Source organism: Haliotis asinina, chromosome 6, assembly GCF_037392515.1.
Source record: "Haliotis asinina isolate JCU_RB_2024 chromosome 6, JCU_Hal_asi_v2, whole genome shotgun sequence".
Classification (NCBI taxonomy): domain Eukaryota; kingdom Metazoa; phylum Mollusca; class Gastropoda; order Lepetellida; family Haliotidae; genus Haliotis; species Haliotis asinina.
This window is the reverse complement of record NC_090285.1, coordinates 8,020,686-8,045,114: the sequence shown is the minus strand read 5'-3', so window position 1 is coordinate 8,045,114 and position 24,429 is coordinate 8,020,686. Positions and strand designations below refer to the sequence as shown.

General features: G+C 39.7%; 1 protein-coding gene across 2 annotated transcripts in view; it reads right to left on the bottom strand.

Annotated features, from left to right (window-relative positions):
- Positions 1–5,286: 5,286 nt before the first annotated feature.
- LOC137286169 (sestrin-1-like) overlaps positions 5,287–24,429 on the bottom strand; it is a 40,114-nt gene continuing 20,971 nt past the window's right edge. Inside the window, exons 1-9 of one of the 2 annotated variants that reach the window (XM_067817853.1) lie at positions 14,362–14,509; positions 13,352–13,381; positions 11,872–12,042; positions 11,159–11,341; positions 10,840–11,052; positions 10,339–10,474; positions 9,807–10,044; positions 9,292–9,517; positions 5,287–9,056 (exon numbers count right to left, since the gene is read on the bottom strand). In XM_067817853.1, the coding sequence (XP_067673954.1) occupies positions 8,970–9,056; positions 9,292–9,517; positions 9,807–10,044; positions 10,339–10,474; positions 10,840–11,052; positions 11,159–11,341; positions 11,872–12,042; positions 13,352–13,381; positions 14,362–14,406 (1,329 nt within the window). In that variant the 5' untranslated portion in view covers positions 14,407–14,509 and the 3' untranslated portion in view covers positions 5,287–8,969. Of the gene's footprint in view, positions 9,057–9,291; positions 9,518–9,806; positions 10,045–10,338; positions 10,475–10,839; positions 11,053–11,158; positions 11,342–11,871; positions 12,043–13,351; positions 13,382–14,361; positions 14,510–24,429 lie in introns of those variants that run through there. The other variant, XM_067817852.1, reaches the window with a different exon arrangement.

Sequence of the window (24,429 nt, the reverse complement as noted above, 5' to 3'; positions counted from 1 at the left end):
TAATCCTGATTCCAACACGAACTGAACAGTGGCATGAACCCATCGACACGTGGCTTATTTCAGATAAGCGCACATCTGTACGTCGATGCTAGCATGCCACTAAGTAAACGCTTAATCGCTAATGGTTAGCAGTATCCGCACAGAAATATGGTGTTATTGGGTGAGTGTAGTTTTACGCCGTTCCTAGCAATATATCCCCGAAATGATGTCACGACAAGGGACACCAGAAATGGGCGTCAAACATTGTGCTCCTGTGGGGAATCGAACCTGGGTCTTCGGCGTGACGAACAAACGCTTTAAGCACTAGGCTATCCCATCGCTCCTGTATACTAGTACTTTATGAACCCTATTCCGTCATCAAAACTGGGTTCATACGTTTTGAAGCACAAATTCTGAAACTTCAATGGTTCAAGGGGCACTGAGCAAGTTGTAAATTCGAATCTGTTGTGATCTAAATTAAACTAAATGTTTGCATGACATATGCTAAAGCATCCACGTCTAAGCTCAAATGAATTCTCTGACAGATTCTACGAATTCATCAATCAATGTTGAAAACGTATATAGAGGTCTAGGGTATATTTGGTCTCCTATAAGGGTGGTGCGGTGGGGTAGCCTAGTGCTTAAAGCGATGGATCGTCACGCCTAAGATCTGAGTTCTGTTCTCCACATGGGTACAACCTGTGAAACCCGTTTCTGATGTCATACAAATGTGACAGCAAATGAGACCACAACTTAAAAAAGAAAAGACAAAAAGAAAAAAATTCAATGACGCTGCACTTTTATATGCAGACAAGGAAAGTCGTGAGTGTATTTGTTGTCGACACTTGGTCCCATCTGTTGATGGAGAGCAGGAAGTACGGTCTCACAGTACATCTGAAAATATGTGTAGTCCGCACGTACCTCTCCCGTTTCGAGCCGTGCGCATGCCTTGTGACCTCTCCGCGCAACGGGAACCGGTCTGTGCCGGCAAGATCGTGCTTGGGTCAACGTAACTCGTCTTAACCGGAAACAATGGACAAAACATATCAAATAACGTTCAAGAGTTGTGATTATTACATGGCTGACACGAAATGTCATATTTGCATAATACATATCAACGCACTATCAAGCAGCCTGCATATACAAGTATAGCTCCCGATGCAAGAAGGACCCTTCATTGGAACTGTGATTTATGCCGGCATCAAAATATTATCTCGCTTCACTGTTTGTATAATTTGACGAAAATTGTGGAAAACCGTAAATGTATTCATTTATCCTAGGGTAGTTATCTGACATAAACTGCTTGATCCGAGTTGGAGGTCGTTATTTAAGTGCAGTTCTATATCTCACGCTATGCAGTAACTCTAGCATCAATGCAGACCTTAATAATACTGAAATAGTAACAGCGAACTTTTGATAAAGGTCCTGTAAACCTTAAAGTAAACATCAACCCCCACCCCACCCCCACAGCTACATCAAACAGCTTATAACGAACTGACGGATGTGTCGAACTGTCCCTTATGTTAGGGCCAAATGTTGTGTCTTATTCGCTATGCTTGTAACGAAATACAATTTGTATTTTTTTACTTTTTTTTTATATCTTTTTATAATTGAAAGTTTTGCTCCTTTGAGGTCGTTAAAACCGTAGTTACTGTGTATGACGCCTTATATGCCTTACTCGACATCAATGAGAACGGGGATATACTTGTTTAGTTGGGTTCAGATGTTAATTCAGGGTCACGAATTAAACAGAAACAAAATTACAATTTCAATACGCCGAAAAACAAATCATTTTGTTATCCCACTGACGCCATTTCGAAGCTGTGTTTAAAATCTAGATCCATTACCGTAGGCAATGAGACAAGATTGAACTCTAATACCGCTGACACTCCTCTTAATCTGTATCAATGGCTGATTGACAGTAGAAAGAGTGACAATAGCACCCATATCATTAATGATCACATAATGCACGAATAAAGACGCCATAACCTTCACGAAAATGATGTCATGTATTTTTTCAGAAATTTGGCAGCGTCACTATGGTTAGTCATCAAGGTGAGGGCTGACGATAACAATCATACAAGCTGGGTTTATTAAGTTTCATGAGAGATAAAGCGGTGTTTCCTCAACTGTCGACCTCGGTGTACGGGTTCGAGTATTGCTTTGGGGCACGTGTCACCTGGACTGGTTGCGCGCGCCGCTATATCTCAGTGCCGATCACTTCCCTGTACAACTGTTCGCTGCAGGGCCACCGAGGTTGATCAGCTGATGACCAAAAAACAATATTGAAAATAGTCGCATATTTACGGAAATGCTCTTCCGTTCGAAAATACGTAGGTGTTTAGCGCTCAGAGCAGTGCCTACACTAAGAAGTGGAAGTTCTGTGTACACACTGAGGTCATGAAGAAGTACACACGTACACAGATCACGTGAGAGTACACATAATGGTCAGATCAGAGTACACACTTACAATATGCAGTCAGAGTAGGGTACACACAATGAGCGTACACACAATGGTCAGATCAGAGTACACACAATGGTCAGACCAGAGACCCAACCTCGAGATGGGGAAGTAATATGATCGCGATGAAGGATATCTCTTTTGTCATTTGTTTTAATGGAGCTTAATGTTAAGTGCAAATGTAGATCTTGTTTAGATTTTCAGCGTTTTTTAAATTTCGCTTTGACACAGTCTGATTCACAGTGTGCGAAATAGTCTCAGCAGTTTGCTAGCCAGTGGGACTTGCTATGCCTGGAAGCTAGCCCAGAAATTAATTCACTAGCCCGTGACACGGGTTTCATTATGATGAACATTTCTATCAGGTCATAATCTCACATGATTTAACAGCGTAATATAACTAAACAAGTCGGAGAGAATGTACTATTTACAAACTGACCCCATGAAAATTCACTCGCCAGTCGAACCAGTGACTGTGGAGATTTACTGGCCCGACTGGACTTTTACTTGCCCCGGGCTAGCGACCCAGTGGCGGTTTCGCACACTGCATATTTATCAAATACATACGTTGGCATAAATCCAAATCACTGAATTTTTTTGACTGAAAAGCGTTCAAGGATCGAAAATATATATTTCAAGAAACTAGTAGTTGCAAAACTGTACTTCTCAGCCTATACGATCAAACACCCCTGTCGTAGCTGATAGTTTCATGTCGACTTTAGAAATTTCCACTGAAGTTACTAGGCGAAGTTCAGTATTTTATTTACAGAGTACCTTTACAAAATCCGTTTAAGTGCTCTTGCTCCCAAGTCAAACGATCTCGATTTCCTGGCGATAAAAACCAATATTGTCATGTATATGTTTATCTGTGGATAAAATGAACGCTTGCGTTGTACTAGGCAATAAAAAGTGATATTCCAAAATTAGAAATGATTACGGTTTGTGATAATTAGTGATGTATCACAAATGGATGTTAAATTAGGCCTGGTCTTGGCCTCGCGCTGATTGCCGACATTACCGAATTGTCCCGATTGACGGATTCATGACCTAAGCCTCTACAACAGATCACATCTGTTGCCGGTACATCTGCGCTCTTAGTGTCTGTGACAAAGGCTCCCGAAATAACGCTGACTGGGCTGACGACGACATGGGCGACACTACGCGTCTCCATGTGCCCCTCTCGGCTACGTCACCCCAACTGTCAACACCACTGTGTTTGAGCCGCCGCAGATTTGTACATAGTCAAGTCCGGCGACAAACACCACGTGATGTGGTGCAACTGCACACTGACAAGTCAACCCCCCTCCCCCTTCCCGAAAATCCCCACCCCTCTCATGGGAACCCCCTTACATTTAACACCTGGATAAAACCTCATTGATTTTCACAACAAGTGCTAAGGTCCTCGGAGTCACAGCCTGTGGTGCAACATTTTACACCGCGGTGTAATACCATGGGGTGTTTTGGACTCAAATCAGATGTTCCAAAATAAGATTTTTCAAAGATTTGAACGTTTGTTGTGTGCCAAGTGGCGATGCACGTGACCCCGACAGGGGCCGTTAGCAAGCGTTCTAAAGGTGCCAGTTCATGGACCATGTCCATCACTGAACTTAAGGACCCCAGGGCATGGCTTGCCTCCAGGTCGAGCTGACTTGTTTCATGTCGACATGTATACTTGCATCCATATATCATACCGGTATAGTACATAGGCCGATCCCATTTTCGGTGAGGAGCACCAAACAGAAGTCATAACGTGAGTGAGTGAGCTTAGTTTTATGCCGCACTCAGCTATATTCCAGCTATATGGCGGCGGTTTGGAAATAATCGAGTCTGGACCAGACAATCCATGGATCAACACCATGAACATCGACCTAGCTACGCAACTGGGATACAATGACATGTGTCAAGTCAAAAAGGGCAGGATGGTAGTCTAGTGGTTAATGCGTTTTCGTGTCACGCTCAAGGCCCGGGTTCACTCCCAAGGAAAGGAGAGTGTGTGAAGCCCAATCCAGATGTACTCGCTGGCCCTTACCAAGTTATTAAAGATGGGTGGGGTGGTGGGGGAGGTCATCTAAAACAAAATGTTTTAAATATATAATCCACGCAAAGACACGAGGGCCTGTACTGGCACAGAGTGATATGTAAGGTGAGGACTGGAGTGAAGATCCACCAGTAAGGAGCACTCAGCACAATTACCACCTGTTCTAGTAGCCCATTGTTAAGTATTAAGGTTTGACTGATTGCAGATACATGCCTCATGTCTGATGGACCGAGTCCTGTTTCGACTCACTGTCTCCTTGACGTTTTATACAATCCAGTGATATATACCACTCAAAAGACGTTTCAGATGTCATGGTATGACAGACTAACTTTAGTAATATGAAAGAGTCTTTGTTCTTTACTTCATGTAAGTATAGTTGGCATATTGTCGACTCTCCTTATGCGACCATTCACTCACTATGCTTGTAGCGAGTTAATCTTTAACGTTATATCAGCAATATTTCAGCCTTATTGTGAACCAGCTTCTAATTAACATTACACAGTATATAGATACCAATCGTAGTTCACGCATCCTGTTCCTTCTGGAGAAATAAAACTTGTCACTGGTACCGAACTAAAACTAACCTTGTCACCAGTTTCGCGTCAAACCATGACCCCGTATCAGATAGAACTCAAAGGAAGTTAAAGAAAATCCATTCAAAAAAAGTTAAAGACACATCTTATGATGTCACTGTATTACTAGCTGACAATCTTCACTGGAAAATACTATTAACCTATTTTCCCTTTCTTAAAGAACTCTAAGTGTCTGTTCACTCATATAAGGAATGAAAAAAAAACAACACAAGAATTGATTCCTTTGATTGATGTTTATTTTGAAGCAACATGTTATCACAACGTAGGAAAGGGCTAAAAACAATGCATGTACAGAGTACGTCATAGCTTGTACTAACAAGTAGTACGAACACGTGTTACATAATACTGTATGTCAGTAAACAACCCAGTAATAAATAAAGTCATACGTCAGTGGGAAAGAGTACTCAGGTCACCTATCCAGGCCCATGGACATTCTACAAATTAATCCCAGCGCCATTCCACATAACTGCAAAGTTCTTTCGCATTCCGCAAAGACGGAGCAGGAGTCGAGGTAATGGGATAAATTTGTGAACAGCCATAGGTCAACCGGGAGTCATGTTCGTTTACATAGCTCACAACCTCTTGAAACCAGCAACCTGTGTATAATGGACATCTTGTTTTGACACTACAGGAGGTACATTGCGAGATTCAGGTTTCAAATGGTTATCAAACCCTGTCTGAATCCTGGTGCACACGCACCACGATTCAAGTACCGGACATCTCTGGGTATCATCTGTCATCCTTGTACAGTTAAGCCATCTTACTGTTAAAAATGGGATCAAACTTAGTACAGGATATTATTGAAAGTTCAGTCTAATATTGTTTCCATTTGAAATAAATAATAATGCATTGTAATTATCAATTATATCACAAAGTTTGATATTCTTCTACTTAAAACATTATCTACAAACATACACACCCAGGTTGCTGAGATCTGGACAATGACCACAATACACTGGTCATCTGGTAACCGAAAGTGAAATACTACCAGACATGACCAAGTCTTGTGGCACCACCTCACTGTACAATTCTCCCCAAAACCTTACTGATGAGATAACAGATTCATTGTGATAGGTGGTCTCAGCTCAGAGTGAAAGCCTTGATATCATTTCCTGATCAGATTTCTTCATCAAACCATGATTGTCTCAACTAATCAGGGATCAGCATCAAGCATATAAATATTACAACATATTTTATAATAATTGCACCAGTAAAAAACCTGACCTACTCCGACAATGAATACCTCCAAAAAATTACATCAGCAATGTAGGAAATGGTTAATCTCGTTGTCAGATGGATTGTAGGGTACTTTGCATGCTTTAATTACATGGCTATAGCACTAATTAAAGAGAGGTAATCTCAGAGTAACTTGCTAATGTTCGATGGCAACAAAACATGGTGACAACTGTTTGAATTCATCTTCTAGTGATGGAGCCTGGCAGGGCAAGGTGGTTCTAGTTGAATCTACTAATCAGTGGCAGAGACAGTGTGGGTTACACACATAAACATTTCTACATACATGGAATGATCGAAATGTGAGTGTAACATGCTCAACAGGCATAACAAAATGATAACAATGAAAATGCATCTGATTACAGTTGGTAGATTACACTTGTATTTGTGAGGGTTACTTAGGGAGCAAATCAGTAATGCGAAAGGTATTTGTGACATACAATTGACTTGCCAAAATTTAAAATTGAATCAAAATAAAATAAAAACAGTAAATTTTGACACCTTAATTGACAAGGAATCTGCCTTTTGTGACAAGTGCGTGACATACTAACAGAATCCTTTCAAGTGGTGTTTGTATCAGATATGTGCTTGTATCATGATACAATTCTGTACCATTGCATCCTAACACAAGTTACAGGCAAGTTGAAGGTTGCATCCATGAAATGACTATGGAACAGACAGGTGAATCCATACGCATCGAATCTAAATATAAACAAGTTTAACAATCTGTACAACTTGTAGATGCTTCAACATTTTCATGGTAACAGTTATAGAGAGTTCAAAAAATAGTTCTCTGCCCTCACAATACTATAGACAATTCACATTCTTTAACATTTGATTTATCAGCATTCAGGTCTTCAGATCACCATGGAAGTAAGAACAGACATAATAAAAACATTGTATACCTGTAAAGGATGCCACTGAACAATCCATGATTACTATAACGGTCAAAATCACTGGGATAATATACAAATACATTTGAAAAACATTTCACATATACCAAAAAATGTTTGAGTTAGTAAGGATTTGTTTAGAAACAGAACAAATAAATAATCTGAAGGTTTGAAGAGGAGTACAGTTGTATTTGAAACTGAAAAAACTCCACTGTTCTTCTTTGAAAGCACTCTGAGGTATCTCAGAACAAACAGTACCAGCAGGCACTCAACTTTCCAGTGATTTTGAACTTGATGGCAGTGTAGACACAAGTCTAGACTTATTACATCAGATGTGCAGCAGTTGACTAAAAAGTCTTAGTCAGATAGAATCAACCCTTGTCCTGTAACCATGGTAACTAGAGTTGAAATTAGGGGGATTTTTTCTTCCCCCCACCACCCAATGATTTCTGGTCTAAAAACCATCCGGGTTAAATTCTATCCATTCCAGTAAAGTCGTAAGATCAGTTCATAAATCAGTAATTGATACATGTATTGGTGTAGGAAAATAGTGCAACTCTACACATCTAAATGAAAAACTACCCCTAATACAACCACCTCACACACAGTCTGTTTTGGTCAAAGCCCAGCCCAAAGCAAGTTTGGCAACAAGAAGATGAACGGTAATTACAATGAAAAAAAGATTCTAAATATCATCAAAATCATGAAATGCATTGAAGTAAATTTTCTCTACAATGTGTATTCCAAACATTCATTAATCATATGGCCCTGACTCCTTTCATATTAAACCTTGCACTAATCATGCTGACTTGGTCAAACATATTGAACATCATTTCTGGCAAATTACTTTGTACAATATGCATTGAGGCAACAGCAAAAAATAAACTTATAAAACTGAAATGTTTTATTTTGAATATATCACATCACAACTGCTATTTACAGCAGATCTTAACACTTTTTTTTTCCTTCCTACATATTTAAAGTTCACATTGCAAAAGAAAATACTGATTTGTATTTCTGACATTCTTCTGTGCCATGGAAGACACGGACCCCTACAGGCTGTGTGTGCTGATGAAGGTGAAGCAATAATAGGAATTAGCTATATTGTAGTCTCACTGACTAGAACCCAGTAATGCCAACATCAGAATATAGTATTCACAGTTACTGTGGCAGCAGTCGGAATGCATGTGCATGCACACTTGCGTGCACGTCTGCAACTGAGCTGCTGCAGATCTTTGGATTTGCAAACATGTTCGTTAGAAGTGTCACTCATACACGAGTCGGAAGTACATAGTGTCACATACAACAGTCGAGGAGCACCACTCCATGAAAGACAAAATCGACCTTGACCCCGGAATGGAGAAGGTGACAGGTATAAAATAACATGTGGAGATCCCCTTCGGGAGGCAGGCAGTCATTCAGTCAACCACTGACCCATACTCGCTCACTCACCAACTCACACTCACTCACCAAGTCACTGCTCCACTAGGACCTCCTGAAATGCAGGTTCAACATGGCAGCACATACTCAGTATGTACACACTACAGTAAAAAATATCACAGATAGCCAGGGCAGACCTTCCTTCACAAGGCTGCTCACTCTAACCAGGTGAAACCCACAAGTTGGTCCACTTGTACACCAACAGGTGTGGGCGGCAAGGAGGCAGTCAGCACCTGTGGCCATTAATGAACCACCTTTTTTGTTTTCGCCAAGTTCACATCACCTAGCTTGGCTATCACAACACTTGCATCCTGCAACAATTGGTATCCATGGTGTCACGTCATGTGACGCATCACTGCACGAAGACTATACAACAATTCTGCCTGCAACCTGGCCTCGAACAACATCAGATTTACATGAACCTGGAAGAAAGGAATTATTATTAGTATATGGGGATTTACAAAAAGAGGACTGTAGGAGAGAGGAAATCTTCTATCTTGATATATTGATATTTCACTCATGCCAACTTTAAAAATGCAGAAAAAATGTGAATAAAATGGCATAGGAATTTTTCACAATCCATTATTTTGTTTGCCAGATCAAGAGGGTTTTTTCTTATAATGGTCTCCCAAACATGAAAGTCAGTTTAATAATCACCTTTTCTGAATGTTTGAACTCCCTCATCACACCGTCATAGTCCTTTTTCTTCAGACGCTCTGGGTAGCATGTAACTGTCTTAATATAGGCCTTCAGGTTCCTCTCCAACAGCTGGTTCACCTCCCCATAGTTGTAGTCATCGTGACGGATGCCGTACATGCAGTGGATGTAGTTCCAGATTGTCCGCCGGAATGCTGTGGTATCTACCGATGTGTTGTCACCCATTCTGTTACAAAAACATTAGGTTCTGTTACAAAAATATCACATAAACAGTTAGAAGCATATGCCATTTCAAGACTTTTTCAATAAGCTTAACGACCCCCAATCCAAATAACTACAAACTGTATGAGCTGAAATTTCTACATGCCAAAAACATCCAACAAGTCTAGTTAAACCTCTCAAAAACATGAGTCCCCTTTATCCTATTGTCCTGAATTGCCTACAGACATATTTAATATTTCTACAGAATAAAGCTTTATTATTGACATCAGAATAACTTGAGGCACATTACTTACGTGTAGTATGTGAGATTGTATGCCACATTGAACTTTTCATCAAGAAGGTTGCCAACATCAGTGTATAACCGATTGGCCAGTGAGAAGCCCTGATCTTCCCAGGAATAGTCCTGAGCTCGAAATGTCGGGATCTCTGATGCTGAGCCACGTTTAGCGAAGTCTTCATACTGGAAAGTTGTATCATCGACATAGCATAGGATGTCAGACTTCGGAGATGGAGGCTGTGCATTTGTTGTGACTGAAAGAAAAGATACCATTATGAGTGAACAGAAAATCAAATATGAAACCAACATTTAAAAATATCTCAAAATAATAAATCCGTGATTTGTTCTGGATTCCAGTTTAACAGCCCTTTGTAAGAAGCTTAGTGGGGGGAAAAGGTCATCATACTGCAATTTATTTTTAATGTTATCACTTACAAAGTTTTAATTTCAACTTGGAACTTCTGAAGTCATTTGTTAGGGTACTCAGAACCTCCACCTGTATCCTTTAAACAACATCAGGCTTCAGTAGAATCATGGTATATACTCACTCAATGCGTTCTGAGACTCGACATGTTGGAAACGTTTCAACAGTTCATCTTGTGTCATTTCTTCCTCTCTAGCCTCCGTCAGTGCTCGCATCTTCTCCATCAGCACAGACAGACCACCTCCCTCAAACTCAGAACACTGTAATAAACATTGTGAACTGTCATGTTCAGCTCGACAAAATCAATATTTAACAGCTAACACTATCATCATCAAACCATTTGATAATGTAGGCAATGACATATTATTGTTTGTCTGTTTATTGATGATGTTTGCTCTTCCAGCCACATGATAGCGTCCTTTAACCAATTCAATACTGGACAAACCATCTAGTTATTGATACTATAACAATATTCTACTGGGAATCAATAACATGAAGTCAACCAAATCACTATGCATGATCACCCCACCAATTTTAGCTCAGGACAAATTCAATCCCAAAATGCCAACAATGGAAGATAAATCAGACCTGTCAAAAGAATGTGAAAAATACATAAGGTGCTTACATTTTCACCACCTGAGGAACCGTCACTAGAGTAATCAACTTCACTGGCATCACTGACAGATGGGGGGCGGAATGTGTATCCTCCATCTTGATCTACTTCCTGGTTAATTCCACAACCAAACACAAAGCTTGACAGTGCATGAAACTGTGCCATGATTACCAATGCATGAACAACCTCACTCACTGACCAGCTGTCCTTCCCACGGGTCAATTTCTGAAAAAAAAAAAAGACAAACATGAACTATGTCCGCTTTGGAAAAACTGGTTAAAAGATTTAGCTCAAGGTCGACTTTTTCCTCTGTAGTTATCAGTGAACTAACCTCAATATGATCTTTGGTGATTAGCCATGGCCTGTGAGCTAGTATCTTATTAATTTCGTTGAGATCTTTGAGCTTGCGAGGTATCCTCTCAAGACCCTTGAGCCAGTCTGGGTCTCCTCCTTGAAGCAGAAACTCATGAGACTGAAGTTTGATCAGGTACGAGCATTGATGTCTTCCTGCCGCCTATTAAAAATAAACAGGTTTCATTTAATATTCAACTCAAAAACAAAAAGATTGTGTCATATCAGTCTGCGCCAAAAGGTTGTTGTAACTACCCAAAATTGGCTCTGAAGCAGTTTCAGACCTTAGGGTTATTAAAAGTAACTATAATTAGCTGTAATCACGAGGCCAAACAGAATCTTATTAGCCTTGTGGTTAGATTTCACTATCATGGCATTAGACTTGTGGTTAGATTTCACTATCATGCCATGATGCAACAAAGAGTAATCAGTTTAAAGACTGAATCAATTTAAACAATTCCTTGTCTATTAGACAGAATTTTACTAAAACTATGTATGTACAACAGTGAGTGTAGTACTACACTGCTTTCAGCAATATTCCAGGAATATGAGGGCTAGGGACACCAGAAATGGGCTTCACACATTGTGTCTACGTGGGGACATAAACGTGTGTTTTCGCCTTGATGAGTGAACACTTAACCACTTGGCTATCCCACCACCCCACTATGTACAATAGGAAAGACAGGCACTAACCATGATTGCAATATAATGCCTGTATTCAAAAGGAAGAGGTCCATCTTCCTTCAGCAAGTAGTGCTGTGTGCGGAGGAAGCACTCCAAGTAGTCGGGATGGTACCCCATCAACTGAGTGATGTGCTCAAGGCGATTGTTCTGAAGGAATGCATCTACAAACAGTGTCCTTGTCTGAAACAAAACCAAAAATGTATAATTACTTTCAGTCAAGAAAAACTTGCTTATGCAGGTTTCAGACTAGTTTGTATTCAGACACACTTGCAGATACTGACTCCCAAAATTCTGAGCGATACTGATGTAAGTGTGACTAAAATAATAAATCATGAAATTGTCACAAGTGTATTGATGTCATTTGGCATAGTAAAATCACGCCAATGAAATGATGTAATAATCTAATGCATCTGATAGTTCGACTATTTTGAAAATATACATACACGTCCAATAGCGATCTGTGAGTGTGATAAATATTTAAGTCACAATGTAATTCTTTTGTCACATCCGCAATGCATTATCGGATAGCATAGGTCTCATATAAAAACAGAAGTAGCTAACTCGGTCCCGACAAGTAGTGGGCAGGATTTATACCGCTGGCCAGCTCAGAAATCGAGGTCAAACACACAACATCAGAGCTATCACGAACAGCCATCAGGTTGCCTTAGGAATATAGGGAATCCACCGGGCTATTTATAGAGACCAGTGGCATGAGTATCCAGGCCAATCAACGAGCGTCTATAAATAGATCCGACAACAGTGGTTTCCATGAGCTGGGTCATTTCGCTCAGCTGTCATTTTGTTTGCCTGCTTAACTGAAATTGCTGACTGGGGCCCCCTGTTTTTCAGCCGAAACGGAAGCAGCGTATTTCAGACAAATAACTCTTTCAAAAGTGATAAAACATTTTCACGAAACCACTGACAGTGTAATGAATAATAAGCTTATGTAACAGGACGTTTGTGTAGACCCTCGAACATTATTAGTCGAAGGTTTCATCATAACATGTGGCTGACCTTGTTATTGGGGAAAGGAATATATTATGAGGGATGCATGTTTTATTAAGCTCAACGGGTGGCAGTAACTAAGTGTTTAATATAAAAAAACACCCAGGAATATCAAATGTACGATTCACAAGTGGCCCATTTCTAGGAGTTGCATCAGCCACAGTAATATCCGTTCCATTCAAGCTGTTCATGCATAGATCATGTCGTGCGTTGGTGATAGGTAGGGTTGCATCAGCACACAGCCAGAAAGGAAACAAACTGTTTATGGGTGTTGAACATTGCATCAGCAAGCATAACATATCCTTCCTTTGACCGGTGATCTTATAGCCAAGCCTGAAGCTAAAATTGTACCGGACAGCTGATGAACTGCCGTTCGTCACGGGCCAAAGGAGTGTCGTCCAACAAAGACAAGATCGCTTGAATGGATATATTTCTTCAGTAGCTCAAACACTTGAACAAAAGTCTTGAAAAGAGCAATAATTACCTTGTCATCGGGCGTGTCGACAGGCACGATCTGCAAACGAAAATACTTTAAGTTAAATCGGTGTAGAAAAATAATATGTTCTTCCAATGCAGATTAACGTAACTTTAAATGGCTACGAATGAGAAACTGTATCTGAACGGTTTTTGGAAGCTTACACATTCCTTCTGGTTAAATAAATATTTTAGGCAGTTGTGGGGTAAAATAAAAAAAACCCACAACAACAACATATATCAAACTGTTGGTGTTATGAACCAATCATCAGATCGAAGTTTCCATACTCTGCAGAAACATCATTGTCAATGGACAAAGTTTACATCGTGAAATGCAAGACTACGACCCGGACCTATTGTGAGAAATTATGCACGTCCAGTTTGCAAAGTGGAATTCTCAATCGTTTCGTGAGCCAAGTGTAGAACATTCACATCAGTACCACAAACATAAGCCAAGCGCTTATGAAATTAGTACCTGTTGCAAAATAGCGAGAGAGTTTCTGAAAATTTATTCCTGTCGTCAACATTAGATAATTTAGAATAAACTAGCATAATCAGCATAACAGTGATGTCATGTTCTATTTTGATATTCATTCAGTCCAAATACCGGTCTAGCATTTCTCAAATGTAACGAAAGAATAAAGCTTTATCAGCAGTGATTCGTGTTGATGGCGAAAGGTGCCCCGTACGATTCAAACCCTTTGTTTCATTCCGCTAGCTGCAGCGGTTTGACAGCTGACCCAGAAGGAGCCATGACTGCCGAACAAAGCTCGTGCCGGCCATCCGCAGAAAAAAAGTTAAGAGGATAATTTCTATGACACTATTCAAGAATAGTGGCATCACTGACAAAAATCTACATTATTACCTAACTACAACGCATCTAAATAACCCTGTGTCACAAATTTCAAAACCTCGCAATGACGGTTTCCGAGCGGAAAACTACCGCCGGGCTGGCGAGTCAGCTGAGAATGGACAAGCCAATCGCAAGAGAAAAATCAAGAAAACACAAAGACAACTTACTTGAATGTCACCCTCAAGTGGTTCGTAAGTCTCCATAGGAATCATATTGTATTGTGTAAGCAGTTCGTTTGATTCATATACTCATAATATCACAGTAAATCCTTGTTAGCACTTCCTAACCTGCCCATCTGACGGCAGACGATAGACTGAATAGAACAGCTGATTGCGGCGATATGACCCACTGCTGACCTCATCGCTATGAATACATTAACACCAACCAATCAAATCGTTGCTCCGTTTATGCAAAGCCGAGAAGGCACAAAGCAGCTTGTCGAACCTCAATAGTCAAGTGAAGAAGCGAAGCAATGAAACACAAAAGATAACTTTCCCTCCCTGCGAAAGTCAATTAAGAACACACATCGGTACTTGAGCAATATTTATTTAGTACTAACATGACCTTATTTTATTTACGAAATAAGGTATAAAATATTATTTAAAACTTATACTGCAAAGATTAAATCTCCCCAATATTTGTAACATAGTTCACACACATATATATGCTCAAGTTTAAGAAGACACAGTAAAGGTATTCTGGATTCAGATGCTTTGCCAACCTCAAAATATACTGATGAATCAGCAAAATTAGATATTTTTAATTCGTTATCAAATATACTGATGAAACAACGAAGCAGGTCATATTTCGTGAACAAACTGCAACCAAATGTTGAGGTACATATTAACTCTATCAATCATGGACGGGAAGAGGAGTTTTTACCATACCCAACTGCTGCGATTTCTTGTTGGTATACGTATTTATGTTTCTTTTGAAACAATGTAAGCCGCTGCAGGTGTATTTAACAGAATTACAACATCTGTCATTACCATCTATGTTTCCCAAAACACAGGCCTCGGAGACAGTGATACGTTTTAATCAGAAAAAAACCCATTAACAATTCATTATTATTCAGATCTAAACCTGCAACAAGTAATGGCTTCAGGACAAAAGCCTGTAGCGCGCGGAGCCACGAACACAAGAATGCCTGTCCTTGGTTTCGTGTGTGTAACACGGTCTTCGAGCATGCATGTACCTACATGTCAGGAATTACAAGAAAGTGGGATCGGAAATACAATGAACCGGGGCAATGTAGAAAATACTAAATTCGGTTAGTGTGAGCTATTCACATACTTTTAAAAAAATGCATTACCCCGAACACTATTTCTGAAAATAAGTTATGTGAAAGCGTATGCTTTATCGCCTCTAAAATTACATTTACCTAACTATACATGTACTTTAGAATGAGTTTGTTTTTTAACCGCGTTAAGCAACACTCCATCAGTATCTCTGCAGGCCAGTAAAAGGTTTCACGACACCACCTATGTGTGGCACTGGTTTGACAAACAAACGCTTCAACCACAAAGCTAATCGTCTGGTGACATCCACAGAGTTGCAGACTTTTAAGAAATAGGGACAGTGGGGTAGCCTTGAGGTTAAAGTGCTCACTCGACCCGGGTTCAACCCGGATTCAATTCAGCACATGGGTCCAACACGTGACAACCATTTCTGGTGACCCCCCCGTAATACTGGTATCTATTATCAATACAAGAATTAAGAAATGCATGGACAAATATGCATCATCGCAATGACGAGTCACACAATCGTCCGATGTTCACCCTTGTCGGTTGACTGATTACAGAAACACTTCATTGCCACTGAGTGAGCGAGCTGGGTTTGTACTGTTTGGATAGTATTCCAGTTTCTAGGATACCACGCCGTCAGCTGAACATTGGAGGAAGGATGAATAATCATATTGATGAAAACCACGAGCATGGATGCCATGCTGACCAAATCATGGACACAATATTTGGTCGAACTGGGACTGGAACCTGTAAACCTACGTTCCTGGCGCGCCAGTCCAAAATCTCACTTATTCCAATAAGCCTTATCAATAATTTAGTATGTATCTCAACAGAAAATCCAAATCCCCATACATCCTGCAGGTTCCATTGACGATCCCATAACATACGCTAAGAAATGTATTGATTTGACTGCTTTAGTCAAGATACAGAACGAGGAGTTATACAGCTTTGAGGCACTTCCACACTCGAGGTTCCTGGAAGCTAGATAAGTATTGTGTAATACACAGAATTATACCCATGAGAAGTCCCCCCCCCGCTCTCTCTCTCGTGCGTGTGTGTGTATATATGTGTGTTTTAGGTGTTTTGGAAAATACCACGGAAGTCAACCTTTTTCAAACCTTCAAACTCAGTTCAGTATTCTCACCCTATAGCACCTGCACCCAAACATAATCGGGGTCCGTGTTTACATCAATGTTCACAGATAATCATGAAGCTAAGTTGAAAGAAATACGGTTAATATATTCACAACAACAAAGAAAATTCCACAACTCCGACCGAATTTCAAACGGTATCAGTAGTTATGTAGTAATCAGCTACACATATAACTTTGTGCCCGTATACAAGCATCGTAGACTGAGCAGTTCTTGTTTTTCAATACCCTGAGGGTGAAGGTCGTGTAGTTGAACATTTTCATTGGTCAGGAAGTAGGTATGTTGGAACCTCCGTAGCTGATTGGTTCAAATCTGGAGGTGTGTCGTCGATGACCTTGCTATCTGAACATCACAACTGGAGAGGAGAGTGCTTAACAAACGTATACAGAAAGGTTTCATGTCAGTGTGACCGCGATCAACTTTCCAGAACGATCCATTCAACCGCCGTGAGAAGCAGGCAAAATATAAGACGTTCCATAAGCTAGATTTACGGCTCATGAACGTTGTAATCGCGATGCGACTGTGAAAGCTTCGTTGATGGAAATGGTAGAACAAAACTTCAGAGTACTGCCGGCCTCCACTGGCAATCTGCTGAAGCTAATGTGTCTGATTACTTTAGAGACCGTGTTATAATGAATAATTCTAGAAGAGCACGGGGTTATTGGCTAAATACAATAAACATTCATGATCAAAACTGACATAACTGAATATTATTCCACGTACATAATCTTGCGCATTAATGAAATGTGCCATAATTACATTTGTGAAACTCACGAATCATACGCGGAACAGCTGTTATATATACTGGCAAGTGCGTCACATTTCCGTCTTGGGACATGCCAGTACACACTTACATCTAGACGTCCTAACCAGTGACTGCATAAAGAGTCATCTACTGTTTTGTTTTGTTTGTTTTACGCCTCACTCAGCAACATCCAAACTAAATGGCGGTGGTCTGTAAATGATCTAGTCTGGACCAGACAATCCAGTGATCAACATTATGAGCATCAGTCTACAATTCTGCTGTTTACTCCGTACGCAACCACAGCAACCGACCTTATCTATCTTCCCTGAAGTTCCAGGGTTTTTACCGAGTGTAGCTTTTTTGTCTTTTTGTGTAAAACTAACTTCCGACACTGAACCCCGTTTAACACTAAACGTGTCCCATAATGCCAGATGTATATCGCGCGATGCTCGGTACAAACGCAGACTTCCTTATATAACAACGCTCTTTCTAAAAGCTGGTGCTGTATGAGAAAGATACGTTAAACTGTTAAGTAAACGTGACGACGACGACGCAGGCGACGTGGTGTTGGAGAAAGGCCCATTAATACAGATCTCTGCAGTAGCTGAACAACCGTCATTGGATTGTAAATTGTTAGTGGTTTGTCTAAATGATCCACGTGATGGCATAAATTGAAATCTCACTTAAATCTATTTAACCGTTTTAAAGATAAACAAGCAAACAATGTGAACAGTTGTTTTTGAAGAGCTTACCAAACCCGTAATATCCATACTGAGTCGTCCAACTGTCACACAAACCCCGGCAAGTCAGCACTGCAAGTTGGCACGCGGATCGCGACACGTGTAGTTAAAAATAACCATGATGTAACACATGTCAATGTACCGTTTTCATGTGTGCTTATTTTTATGCAAATAAATGACAAGATGTTTTCAGATTAATCGATGAATGAAAAGTGTGATGCTCCACACTTGCCAAGAAACCACCCGGTCACTTACACTGATTGAATGCGGTCAGTGTGGTTTCTTTTCCTGTTGGGTCGATGGCAGAGGAGAACAAGTCACAATAGAACTGTTTCGATTTGGAATAATAATGGTGATCAAGCATTGTCTCGAACCTTCTTGAAGATGTGTTATGACTGTATATATGGGGCAAGCACATGTCCTTATCATCTTTAAGAAAACTTCAGCCCTGTATGTGCACCCAATGCATATTTTGGAAGCACTTCACATTGGCAGGGGTAGGGGAAGGGGCAGGGGCAGGGGTAGGGGTAGGGGTAGGGGTAGGGGTAGGGGTAGGGTAGGGGTAGAATTATTACCTGCTGTCGGAACTTTCACGTGATCAGAGATGTTATCTTGTGCTCTCGCTGGGTGATATATACCGCTACCGTACTTTCCTTGCTGTATTGTTTTAATACAAGCCGGGTGAAATTTAGACTACAATCGTCCATTGTATAGCATTTCTTTCTTGTTTGACCTGGATTCATTTGCCGACAGCATGAGAAGTATCAATACCTGAATATCCAATCAATTTGAGTAATCTTCTCTTATCCCGGGCTTTCGGGAGGATTTTATGTACTAAGTAAATCGTTATATCAATTAGCAACATTGTGCTAACTGGGAGATTATTCAGTTACTAAATACAAAATAAGCTATCTTAGCTTAGCTGTATGTTATCATATCGTAAGAAAATTGAAAAGTGAGAGAGCGACTTTCAGATAAATGCTAAGATGTTTTTAAAGTATCTTTGATATCGAAAGCATTGCCACGGGCGAAAATGGTCTAGAGGGAGATAACTCTTGCATATACAAGCGGCAGTGCGTAAGTTCTATTTTTAGCCCAATCGCTTGTCAACAGCGCAACTTGATTATTGGAAATGCGGACTAGGATATTGATACAGGTAGACCACGCTTGCCATTTACAATGGCATATTAGCCGGACTGTTTTCGTTCAGAATAAAACAAACCTAAAATATATTCTTGAGATAGATTTACATAAAATAATGTTTGTTGTTTCAAGAAGCATAAATTGCGAGCAAATCCGACACAGATGTATTGAATATTCCACGATGTGTGTTAATAGCAGGAGCTGTCTTTCGAGACATATAATTACCATACAAATTTCTCATTAATAAGAAACACACACGGCATTCAAATTACGAAAGCTTTCAACTTTAACGAAAGGGTAAACGTAGATCTACTACTGATCTACTTCCACTCATATCGAGCCAAAGCATCTCATGTTTTAAACAGTTAGGAATTGCAAAACGATTAATTAAAAATGCGAAGATATTTTTCCCGTTTTGTGTAATCAGTAATATCAGATATTATCTAACAGCAACATTTAACATTGCAACATCCGACATTGGGTTGGTCCTTCGATTGTACTGGTGCTTCCTTCAATCTGCAGCGAAACAGGCAAAAGAAGTCTACACACAGTTATCTCCCCTTTTGTACCATAGCACTAACTCATCACTGCATTTCAGTGTCGTGTTAAACTCCCGTCACAGGATATGTGGATTTCAAGACGCATTCAAAACACCAGACAAACCTGTTTGTGTCCTGGCATTGGTCTACAATACTGATCTTTTTACTGAAATGTGTTGCTTTAAAATCATTTGTTGCTTTAAATTCAGCATTTCCATGTTATTTTCAAGAGCGAATTTTAGAGTGTGCATTAGAAATAAGAAAGACCTTGCGGTTGCCTGAGAAAAGACTAAATCATTTCGTATTGATGCATTGATTAGTGTTTACATTATTTGCATATTTATTCCACGTAGATGAAAGGGTTTCTTAACAACAGGTACAGACGTCAATCCATATTTATGAGAGAGTGAATAAACAGCTGAAGTCCATGTGGACACTGGACAATGTTTTTATTGTTTAAAAGCATAGAAATAGAGAAAGGCGACTTTTCTTATGTTAAACATTTGACTGAGTGTGTGTCATTTAATGCCTCTTGTTGCAATAGTCTGAAAACGTTGGCGACTATTCAACCTTACCATCCCTTTAATTATGGTTGACATTTTTTATACACACTATAGTGGCTGTGAATGGCACAGGTATATGCTGGGTCATGAATGAAATTCCAGTCAGTACCTGACAATTAAATCTTGTAAATGAACAAACCATGACACTGGATACTTTCAATACTTATAAGTTACAAAGAACACTTCCATTTCAACTTGGGACATAAAAGTCTCAACCTGTTGCTATTCTGTAGGAGTCCAGTGATATTTACAAAATAATTATTTAAGGAGAACTGTTTCAAAAAAAAAGTTCTGAAAAAATATCATCATGCAAAACCAATAATGAAAATGCATGCTACTTTCATAACAACATATACTGAATAAATAATTCATGGTTTCATATTGTGCAGAGATGACACACTTTTTATACATCCCTTTGAGAGCTAGTGACTCAGCATTATTCAAAGACTAAGCACTGCCAATGTTGCAGATTGTCTCCCTTGGCATACATCAGCTGGCTAAAGCTACACTCACTCGGAGTGACTGGTTAATTCGATGTGACTGAGAGGTATCCACATGGTTCCTACAAGACCTGGAAATTTCACACGCCTTTTCATAAAAGTCTTTGAAAAAAGCATGAAACAAACATGGAATAACTTCTTTTTTCTCTAACAAAAACTGTATTTCTTAACAGTACTGCAAAGGCTATGGTAGCCATCAACATATGTATCTGGATAGTTTGCATATATGTGGGTACTTGCTAAAATACATGTGATACTACAATTCTGAACAATAGGTGATATTCAATATTTGATGGCTGAAAGGGTTTTGTGCCCTCCCCCACCGGAGCTAGAAGACCAGTACTCTATCCATATTTAAAATATTTGTTTTATTTCAGACACAGTAACATATGTTTAAAAGTATCAAAATACACTTGGACATATATTGTTATATCTGGAAGAAGCAATATCTGTCTTGAAACATGAGCAATTTTATTTTTACTAAAATGTAGAAACCCTGATCCATGTTAGCCTGTGGGAGGCTAGTTCAGAGGACCAGCAGTTTCCATGGCAGTTTCAGGTCATGTATAGCCCATTTGGCTCAAAAGTGGACCAGTGAATCGCAATGTAACTTTTAAACGAATAAGCATAACATGCTCATTGAAACGCTGATCATGATCAAAACATCTTACCAACTCTGTGAGGTTTTTGCAGAATTTTTGTCCTTTTAATATAAAAGTTGTTTAACAAACTATCATTAAAATATTGACACAGTTCACTGTTTATTACGAGAGAGGAGTGCAGAGAAAGGCACAGCCAGGTGTGTGAGAAGCATGTGCACAAGCGCTGAGAAAGTTGTTTATTCATTAATCTGTGCTGTGCTGTCTCCATGCTTTCTCACAAACCTGGCTGTCCCTTTCTCTGCACTCTTACCTTGTAATAAACTGTGAACTGTCTCAATATTTCAATGATAGTTTGATAAAAAACTTTTACATTTTTAGGAAAATATTCTGCAAAAACCTCACAGAGTTGGTATGATGTTCTGATTATGATCAGCGTTTCTTTGAGAATGTTATGTTTATTAGTTTTCAAGCTAGACTGCAATTCATTGCTCCGCTTTTGAGTTAAACGAACTATAGATGCATGTGTGTGCACCAACGCATGCATGCACACAGACAGTCAAAAGCACACGGAGTAATAAAATTGTGATAATAAACATAAGAAATGTCTTAGAAATATGTAATTCTGTACTTTTAATCCCGATTGTTTCGTGTCCCAGCAACCATTTTCCATCCCCAATATTAGTGAATCATCATGACCTATCTTGTACAGAAAGAAGCGAAAAACAAGTCTCAAAGATCAAAATCCAAATGAAATCATAATTAACCACAGTATGACAGTTCAATCCCAGACTGTGCTACAAGTTGCACCATATCGTGATCACAGCTGATAGTATTTTCACTTTTTCACATCTATTGATTTGTTGTTGCAAGTGCTGTTAAACCATGTAATGGCCGCGGTAGACTCACACAGGTTATTGCATGGCTCCCAGCAGCTCAAGGTCCTGTTTTAACTATATTGGCCAAGAAACCAAGCTGTTAAGTCCCGATAAACACTGTAGCATGCCCTCTAACCTCACATCCCATGATGCAACAGCCACTGAACATGCTGCACATTCAGGAATTTCACTTTTTTGGAAAGATTTTTTGGGTTCCAGTTTATGTGTGTACATCTCAGGGGCAGTCATGAGAAACTCTTTGATTCTTATCAGTCAATACACCGAAAGCTGCTGCCAGTAAAAAACATCTCCAAAATGAAGTAGGAGAACCTACTGCTTTATGTTGGTCTCCTCGACGGACCCATGCGAAAAAAGGCCCTTAAAGTTTATTGTACATTTCCAAACATATCACGCACATGCCCACATGAATAACTATCAAATGGTGATGATACCATATGTTCTTGAAAAGCAGGGGGCGGTTTGGTAGCTGAGTGGTTAGAGCGTTTGTCGTGCCAAAGATCCGGGTTCGATTCCCCACATGGGTACTGTGTGAAGCCCATTATTGGTGTCCCAGAAGGTGATATTTCTGGAATATTGCTAAAAGTGGTGTGAAACCAACCTCATTCACTCACTCTTCAAATTAAGGCATAACCTACCCTACCAACAGCATCCATTATAAACACATGAAAAGGTTAGTCAATTGTTCACCTGAAAAAACCAAGGATGCTGTCACATTAGACCACAGATCAAACACTGAACCCGTTTGACTCTTTGTGATGCACCCTCCTTTGTGCAAATGTCTGTGGTGCAACCTCCTTTGTGCAATTTTCTACGGTGCAACCTCCTTCACACAACTTCTGTTGTGCAACCTCCTTCATACAACTGTCTGTGGTGCAGCCTCCATTGTTCAGCATTCTGTAGCTACACCATAGTGGTTGACATAGATCAACAATAAAACACCTGTTAGATTACACCACAGATCAAACAAGGAAACAACTGTTAGATATGACTACAGATCAAACAATGACAGAACTGTTAGATTAGGCTATATATCAAACAATGAAACAACTAATAGATTAGACCACAGATCAAACAATTTGATCAGACAGGTTGATCAGACTGTGTGAATAACTGTCAGACTGACCATAGATCAGTGTGTGGAACAAGTGCAAAAACTGAACTGTTTCTCAATAATAAGATGGATCAGATAAGAAAGTGCCTAACAACTGTCAAACATTTCTCAGTTTTTGTTGAGAATGTAAAGCTCTGAGTGTTAAAAAAACCCTTGAGTCCTCTAAGGTATGTATATCCAGTTTCAAACAAACCCTTAGTTCTACATTTTCAAAAGCCCTATGGAATAAAGTCAGCTGAATGTTGTTTAAGGCAGGATTTAGAAATATTCTAAAGATATGATGGTCATCTGTGACGAATCCAAACATGGACCAGACACCCCAGTTGCTAATACTGACAACAATAATGTGAACTGTTGTAAGCATGTACTTGTGTCAAACCACTCACTCCATTAAGTCACTAATATATCTAGCAGGGGATCTGCCTGGGAGCTGGAATAAAAGATCTATGGTGTATGTAATAAAGCCAAACCTTCTGTACATCAGGATGTATTTGGTAGTCTGACCACATATAAAAACTTATCGGATTCAGACTGACATCTTAGGCTGCATAAAAAATAAAGTGACGAGGGAGGTATACATTTTTTTTTTTTCTCTCAGAAATACAGCTTGGGAAGCTTAGGGTATGTTAATGAGTTGTAGATTCAGTCACACTCATTCTTCCAGACACTCATTCTTCCAGACACTCATTCTTCCAGACACTCATTCTTATAGTGGACAAAAGGATGATGGGGACATGGCCAAGTCAAAGATATTTTTTGTCAAATGGCAATTAAGAATTGTTGCGCTTACAAAGTGATGCGCCGATGCCCAAGAAAAATTTCAGTTTTTTATTTAGCCTTATCATTGTTGCATGAAAAAAATTCCTTTTCAAATTGTTGCCAACTATGTGTATTGTACAGCAGGAAACACTCCACCAACTGTCTAGACACCAGGCTGTAAATGTGTTTTACTGCAAGACAGACGGTGATGATGTGGCGTAAAGGGCTGATGGGGCAGAACA